The following is a 7850-nucleotide window of genomic DNA, read 5'->3' on the forward strand; positions in this document are numbered from 1 at the left end:
GGGGCTGGACTAGAAGACCTTCAATGTCCCTCCCAATTTTGATGATGATATGGTGATTGTGATTGTAAGTTAAATAATACCTGTACTCACACACCCAGTTTGACAATAAAGTGTTGTTTTCAGCCCCACCCATCTGGAGACACTGAGGAATTTATAAATTCTGTTTCAGCCATGGCTGAGTGGACATGATAGCATGCAATGTTCAAAATTTCTGATTTAAATTTATCAAGGAGAGAAGCAACATAGAATTAAGGAGAAATGTCCTGGCATTGAGAACAATTAGCCAGTGCAACGGCTTGCCACTAGAAGTGGTGGGTGCTCCATCACTGAAGGCTTTCAAGAAGAGACAGGACAGCCACTCGTCTGGAATGGCACAGGATCTCCTCCTTGGGCAGGGGGTTGGACTAGAAGACCTCCAAGGTCCCTTCTAACATTGTTATTCTCCTGCATTGCCACCATGCAAATTTGCTGCAGAGATGAAGGAAATAGCCATGGTCTACGGTGCCTTGACTTCCCCAGTGAGGTCTCTGTGGAATCACGAGGGACCACGAAACGATGGGATGGACTTCAGCCCTTCCTTCCTCCCAGATGTCTGGCCAATAGGGCGGGCCTGTCTTAAAGGAGACTGGTTCTTCTAGCTGGTGGGCAGAGCCACCAAGGGGGCAGGGCTTCCTGAGAGGTATATCAGCCTTGGTCCTCTGGCCAGGATCTTTGTCTTCTTCTATCATCTCATGGCCACCATGAGAAGGTCCTGGCTGGGTTTACAGCTGCTCCTCAGTGGCGCTTTGCTGCTCGCCGTGGTTGCAGTGGAAGGGAGATGCTGCAAGGAAGAGGAGAGCTATTCCGAAGAGGAGTGTCACTGTGAAAAGAGGCATCACTGCGTGGAGGAGTGTTGTGAGAAGAGGCACCACCACGAGGAAGAGGAGTGCTGTTGTGAGAAAAGGCATCACCATGAGGAAGAGGAGTGCTGTTGCATGAAGAGATGCCACCATGAGGAAGAGGAGTGCTGTTGCGTGAAGAGGCATTCTCACGCAGAGGAAGAGTCGGGCAAAAAGAAGCATTCCCACGCAGCGGAAGAAGCTGGAGAAAAGAAGCATTCTCACGCAGAGGAAGAGTCGGGCGAAAAGGAGCATTCCCACAGAAAGAAAGAGACAGGTAAAAAGAAGCATTCCCACGGAAAGAAAGAGTCGTGTAAAAAGAAGCATTCCCACGCAGAGGAAGAGCCGGGCGAAAAGGAGCATTCCCACGGAAAGAAAGAGCCGGGTAAAAAGAAGCATTCCCACGCAGAGGAAGAGTCAGGTGAAAAGAAGGATTCCCGTGTAGAAGAAGAAGAAGAAGAGGCTGGCAAAAAGAAGGATCCCGACGTCAAGAAGAAGCGCCCCCAAAAGAGGCACCCCCTTTTTGAAGACCTGGAAGAAGGAAGTTCGGAATCGAGCGAAATTTACAAGGACAGGGCAAAGGATGAGCGAAAGAGGATAATGGAGCTAGCAGCTCAAACTTCCGATGCTGTGCCTCACTACAGGAAGGAGCAAGCCATCGCCCACTTCAACCGGGGCACCGAGGGAACCTATTACAAGCATCTGGAGGATGGACATCTGGAGTTCAAGGTGAGCAGAAGCCCCCTCGGCCAGCCTTCATTTATACGCTTACAAAGTATTGCCTAGCAAGGAGCACTTCGACTTATATGCCGCTTCACTGTGCTTTACAGCCCTCTTTAAGGGGTTTACAGAGTCAGTGCATCGACCCCCCAACAATCTGGGTCCTCATTTGACCCACCTCGGGAAGGACGGAAGGCTGAGTCAACCTTGAGCCGGTCAGGATCGAAATGATAGCAGTGGGCAGAGTCAGCCTGCAATTCTGCATTCTAACCACTAGGAAAGAAGGGAGGAAGGGAAGGGAAGGAAAGGAAAGGAAAGGAAGAAGGAATTAGGAAGGAAGGAAGGAAGGAAGGAAGGAAGGAAGAGCAATAGCCTTTAGACTTACATACTGCTTCTCAGTGCTTTCCAGCCCTCTCTAAGCGGTTTACAAAGTCAGCCTATTTGCCCCCAACAATCTGGGTCCCCATTATACTGACTTCAGAGCCGGTCAGGATTGAACTCCTGGCAGTCGGCAGAATTAGCTTGCAATGCTGCATTCTAACACGGAGGGAGGGAGGGAGGAAGGAAGGAAGGAAGGAAAATAGCCATAGATTTTAGACTTATATCCCACTTCACAGTGCTTTCTTGCCCTCTCTAAGCGGTTTACAGAATCAGCCTCTTGCCCCTCAACAATCTGGGTCCCCATTTTAGGTAGATAGGTATGTAGGTGGGTGGGAGGGAGGGAAGGATGGAGGAAGGGTGGGGGGAAGGAAGAAAGGAGAAAATGGAGGGAGAGAAAGGAAGGAAGGAAGAAGGAAGGAGAAATGGGAGGGGAGGAAAGAGAAAAAAGGAAGGAGAGAAAATGGAGGGAAGGAAGGAAAATGGAAGGAGAAATGGGAGGGGAGGAAAGAGAAGAAAGGAAGGAAAGAGAGAGAAAGAAGGAAGGAGAAATGGAAGGGGAGGAAAGAGAAGAAAGGAAGGAAAAAGAGAGAGAAAGGAAGGAGAGAGAAGGAAGGAAGCACGGCTTGGTTAGTTTTAACCTTGGTTTGTTTGTGGCTTAACAAAGCCAGGAAGGGCCCCAGTTTCCCAACCAGGAAGGGCAGGGCGGGGAAAGAGAGGCATAAAGGGAGGAGGCCAGTTCAGGTCTGCCTTTCCCAACCCGCCCCCTTCCCTCAGCTCGGCCTACCTCGCTGGGTGGTTGTGTAGGGACAAACTCAAGGCTGCTTCCAGGGAACAAATGAGGAAAGGCGAGGAATCAGTTGAATGAAATAAATGACACCAAAACCAGGAAAAGGCTTTTATTTTAATTTTTAGATTTTTTAAAAATCCTTTCTTATTTTTATGAATAATGTAAAGTAGCAAACATCAAAATCCTCCTCCTATTTTCCCCACAAACAACCCTGTGAGGTGGGCTGGGCTAAGTCACCCAGGCAACTTCCATGCCTAAGGCGAGACTAGAACTCCCAGTCTCCTGGCGATTGGCCCAAAGTCACCCAACCACCTTTCACACCTAAGGCAGGACTGGAACTCCCAGTCTCCTGGTTTCCAAACGGGTGCCTCCGCAGCCTGCCCCCTCCCTCTCATCACCTTTCTATAAAGCCTATTTATCCTTACCTTGTTCTACTCTCCATCAAAAAAATTTCTACTTTTTAGCCGATATTGCACAAACGCTACTTCCCTGATGGCTGGAATCGAATGGCCCTCTGCACATGGTCCAAAGGGTCCCACCCTTACATTTTTAACTAAAACCGAACCCCAAAAAGTTTTGGGGGTTCGGACTGAATGCCTCCCCACACAGTTCGAAATCTCCCTGGGATTTGTAAGGGCGAAGGAGAGAGGCAGCGATCCAAATTGACGTTTTCTGCAATGTGATTCCCCTCCTCCTCTTCCTTCTTCTTCTTCTTCCTTCTCTTCTTCTTCCTCTTCTTCTTGCTCCCCCTCTTCTTCTTCCTCCTCTTCTCTTCTTCTTCCTCCTCCTCTCCTCCTCTTCTTCTTCCTCTTCTTCTTCCTCTTCTTCTTCTTCCTCCTCTTCCTCCTCCTCCTCCTCTTCTTCTTCTCCTCCTCCTCCTCCTCTTCTTCCTCTTCTTCCTCTTCTCTTCCTCTTCCTCCTCCTCCTCTTCTTCTTCTTCTTCTCCTTCTCCTCCTCCTCCTCCTTCTTCTTTTTCTTCTTCTTTTTCTTCTTCTCCTCCTCCTCCTCCTCTTCCCTTCTTCTTCTTCTCTCCTTCTCCTCCTCCTCTTCTTCTTCTTCTCCTTCTCCTCCTCCTTCTCCTCCTCCTCCTCCTTCTTCTCTCCTTCTCCTCCTCCTCCTCCTTCTTTTTCTTCTTCTCCTCCTCCTCCTCTTCCTTCTTCTTCTTCTTCTTCTTCTTCTTCTTCTTTTTCTTCTTCTTCTTCTCTCCTTCCCTCCTCCTCCTCCTCTTCTTCTTCCTCTTCTTCTTCGTCTTCTTCTTCGACCGCAGAAAGCCCTTGGCGTCATGGTGTACGTCCAGATGCTTTTGGGCCAGACCAACTGCACCAAACCCAAAGAGCAAGAAGTGGCTGGCGTGGAATATTCCAGAGCCTACCTGGAGAAGGAGGGTTGCCAGCTTCTGCCGCAATTGAAACAGGTAACAGCCACTTGTTCGAATCTCGGGCAATCCCCCCTTCTTAGCAAAAAAAAAAAAAAAAAAAAAAAAAAAAGACGAGGGTCGGTTTCAAACGGGGAGGGTGGAATTTTGTACCTTGGGTTCTCCAAACAAGTGGAATCCTAACGACGCCGGCTGGGTTTTATGACACATGATCCATCGCTTGATTTGTATCTTTATTATTTCGAGCAATAATTCAAGGCAGCGAACATAACCTACACACCTTCCAATTTTCCCCACAACAGCAACCCTGCAAGGTAGGTTGGGTTGAGTGATAGTGACTGGCCCAAAGTCACCCAGCTGGCTTTCATGGCTGAGGCAGGACTAGAACTCACCATCTCCTGGTGATTGACTCACTTAGCCTTTATGCCAAAGGTGGGACTAGAAATTCACCATCTCCTAGTGATAGGCCTAAAGGCAACGCAGTTGACTTTCATCCTTAAGGCAGAACTAGAAGTCACAATCTCCTGGTGATTGGCCCAAATTCATCCAGGTGGGACTAGAACTCACCGTCTCCTAGTGATTGACTCAAAATCACCCAGCTGGCTTTAAGGCCTAAAGCGGGACTAGAACTCACAATCTCCTGGTGATTGACTCAAAGTCACCCAGCTGGCTTTCATGCCTAAGGCGGGACTAGAACTCACCGTCTCCTGGCTTTCAGGCCTAAGGCAGGACTAAAACTCCCAGTCTCCTGGTGATTGACTCAAAGTCACCCAGCCAGCTTTCATACCTAAGCGGGACTAGAACTCTCAGCCTCCTGGTAATTGGCCCTAAATCACTCAGCTGGCTTTCGTGCCTAAGGCGGGACTGGAACTCCCAGTTTCATGGTGATTGACTCAAAGTCATAGCTTTCATACCTAAAGTGGGACTAGAACTCCCAGCCTCCTGGTAATTGGCCCTAAATCACCCAGCTGGTTTTCATGCCTAAGGCAGGACTAGAACTCACCGTCTCCTGGTGATTGGCCCTAAGTCACCCAGCTGGTTTTCATGCCTAAGGCGGGACTGGAACTCCCAGCCTCCTGGTGATAAGCCCACAGTCACAAAGTTGACTTTTCATCCCTGAGGCTGGACTAGAAGTCACAACTTGTGCAAATTTAGCCATTCAATCTTCCAATCGGGTTGTTGGAAGCCGGACCAGCTCTTCTCTCTAACTTCCTGATCCAAAACTTTGGCATCCATGTTTGATCAGGGAACCCCTTCCCTGTTTCCTAACTCTATGGTTTATTTGGTCTCTTTAGAAACACAACTGCACCTTCGGCATCTTCATCGACATGAGGACCGAGAAGAGAGCCGTCGTCAGCCGCGAATGCACTATAATTCCCGGAATTAAACAATTATTCAAACCTTTTAAGGGTCTCAGCTTCTAATGCTCAGCTGTGGGAGAAGAGACCACCTCCCCACCTTCCCTAACAATTGCGTAATCACTTAGAAGCAACTACTCACCCACCCCACTCGCCCACCCTAAGCGGAATCCCTTGGCGCTCCCATCCCCAAATCTCATCGCTCTTGTTCTAAATAAAATAGGTGAATAAAATTAAATTGCAAAGCTCTGGCCGTGTGTTGCCTCTTCTTCAATTTGGGGTCTGTGAGATGGGATGAAGGATGTTCAGCTGCAGAACCCAACGATGGAGAGCGGATGTTGTATGTTTGTGTGTGTTGACAAAGAATCTGAAAGCTAAACCACATGGCACTTAGCAATAGCACTTGGACTTATATACCGCTTCACGGTGCTTTTACAGCCCTCTCTGAGCGGTTTACAGAGTCTGGACACCTTGCCCCCAATAATCTGGGTCCTCATTGAAGGAAAGGAAGACGGGGGAAAGAAGGAACAGGTAACAGAAACAGGAGGATGGAAGGGAGAAGGAGAGAGGGGAGGAAGAGGAAGAGCAGGAGTAGAAGAAAGGTAAGGGAAGAAGGAAGGGGAGGAGAAGGAAGAAAGTAGAGAAGGGAGGGAGGGAGAAAAGGGAGATAGGAGGAGAGAATGAGGAAGATGGGGTAAAGAAGAAAGATGAGAGGTGGGTGGAAAGGAGAAAAAGAAGAGTAGGAGAAAGGTAAGGAAGAAGGAAGAGGAAGGAGAGGAGGAAGGAAGAAAGTAGAGAGGGAGAAGAGAGGAGGAGAGAATGAAAGGAAAATGGGGTAAAGAAGAAAGATGAGAGGAGGATGGAAAGGAGAGAGAAAGGGGAGGAAGAGCAGGAGTAGGAGAAAGGGAAGGGAAGAAGGAAGGGAAAGGAGAGGAGGAAGGAAGGAAGTAGAGAAGGGAAGGAGAAAAGAAAGGGAAAATAAGGTGGTGTTACAACAGGCGGAAGGGATGGTAATAAAGCAAGTCCAAACTCTACATTATAACTTATTAAATGGAATAATAAATGTATAAGAATAATAAATGTAAAGAAGAATAAACAATTATGTGAATGTATACTTAAAATGGTAGGTAAGAGAATAAAAAATAAAAAAAATTCTTTGAAAAAAAACATGGATCCTCATTTTAGGTAGGTAGGTAGGTGGATGGGAGGGAGGGAGGAAGGAAGAATTAGCAATAGACTTATATCCTGCTTCACAGTGCTTTCCAGCCCTCTCTAAGTGGTTTGCAGAGTCGGCCTCTTGGCCCCCCAACAATCCAGGTCCTCATTTTACCGAACCTTGGAAGGACAGGAAGGCTGAGTCAACCTTAAATCAGTCAGGATTAAACTGCTGGCTGTTGCAGAGTTAGCCTGCAATACTGCATTCTAACCACTGTGAAAGGTAGGCAGGTGGGAGGGAGGGAGGGAGGGAGGGAGGGGAAGGAAGGAAGGAAGGAAGGAAGGAAGGAAGGAAGGAAGGAAGGAAGGAAGGAAGGAAGGAAGGAAGGAAGGAAGGAAAATAAATAGTAAGAGCACTTAGACTTATATACCGCTTCACCGTGCTTCATAGCCCTCTGTAAGCAGTTTAAAGAGTCAGCCTTTCACCCCCAACAATCTGAGTCCTCATTTTACCGACTTCGGAAGGACAGAAAAGCTGAGTCAACCTTAAGTCGGTCAGGATTGAACTCCTGGCAGTCAGCAGGATTAGCTTGCAATGCTGCATTCTAACAGGGAGAGAGGGAGGAAAATAGCAATAGCCCTTAGACTCATATCCTTCAAAGTGGTTTACAGAGTCAGCCTCTTGCCCCCAACGACCTGGGTCCTCATTTTACCCACCTCGGAAGGATGGAAGGATGAGCCAACCTTAAGCCTGGTGGGATTTGAACTGCCAAATTGCAGGCAGCCCGCAGTCAGCAGACATTAGCCTGCAGTACTGCACTCTCACCACTGCGCCATGATGAACTGTTGAGGAAACTTTGGTCTAACAAATTTCAGGTGTGACACGATAGCAGTCTTCCAATATTTGCCGTCCCCATCTGCAGTGATCCTGGAGCCCAGGGAAATAAAATCTATCACTCCCTCCATTCCGTCCCCAACTATTAGCCGGGAATTGAGAGGGCGAAGTTCCTATACGAGGCTTTTTGAGTGAAGAATGAGAAGATGACTTTTACAACTCCAAGCACAACTGGGGTGAGAATTTCTGTTGTTAAGCCAGGCGGTTGTTTAAGCCAGTGTTTCTCAACCTTGGCAACTTGAAGATGTCTGGACTTCAAGTCCCAGAATTCCCCAGCCAGCATTCGCTGGCTGGGGAATTC

At 48.1% G+C, this 7850-nt stretch overlaps 1 protein-coding gene across 1 annotated transcript; it reads left to right on the forward strand.

Moving 5' to 3' along the window:
* The first annotated feature begins 729 nt into the window (after nt 1-729).
* On the forward strand, nt 730-5747 carry LOC148048771 (uncharacterized). The gene is made up of 3 exons (XM_087703731.1): nt 730-1607; nt 4034-4180; nt 5437-5747. The coding sequence occupies exons 1-3, from the start codon at nt 732-734 to the stop codon at nt 5563-5565; spliced, it is 1152 nt and encodes a 383-aa protein (XP_087559857.1). The 5' UTR covers nt 730-731; the 3' UTR covers nt 5566-5747.
* The last annotated feature ends 2103 nt before the right edge of the window (nt 5748-7850 follow it).

Source organism: Thamnophis sirtalis, unplaced genomic scaffold, assembly GCF_051295495.1.
Source record: "Thamnophis sirtalis isolate CommonGarterSnake01/CBP01778 unplaced genomic scaffold, rThaSir2_p1.2 scaffold_2, whole genome shotgun sequence".
NCBI classification, from domain to species: Eukaryota; Metazoa; Chordata; class Lepidosauria; order Squamata; family Natricidae; genus Thamnophis; species Thamnophis sirtalis.

Excerpts from the sequence above, each read along its gene's own strand:
- LOC148048771 (XM_087703731.1), top strand. The coding sequence starts at position 732 with ATGGCCACCATGAGAAGGTCCTGGCTGGGTTTACAGCTGCTCCTCAGT. Across the intron at positions 1,608-4,033 it reads ATGGACATCTGGAGTTCAAG|AAAGCCCTTGGCGTCATGGT; the intron begins GTGAGCAGAAGC and ends CTTCGACCGCAG. Across the intron at positions 4,181-5,436 it reads TTCTGCCGCAATTGAAACAG|AAACACAACTGCACCTTCGG; the intron begins GTAACAGCCACT and ends TGGTCTCTTTAG.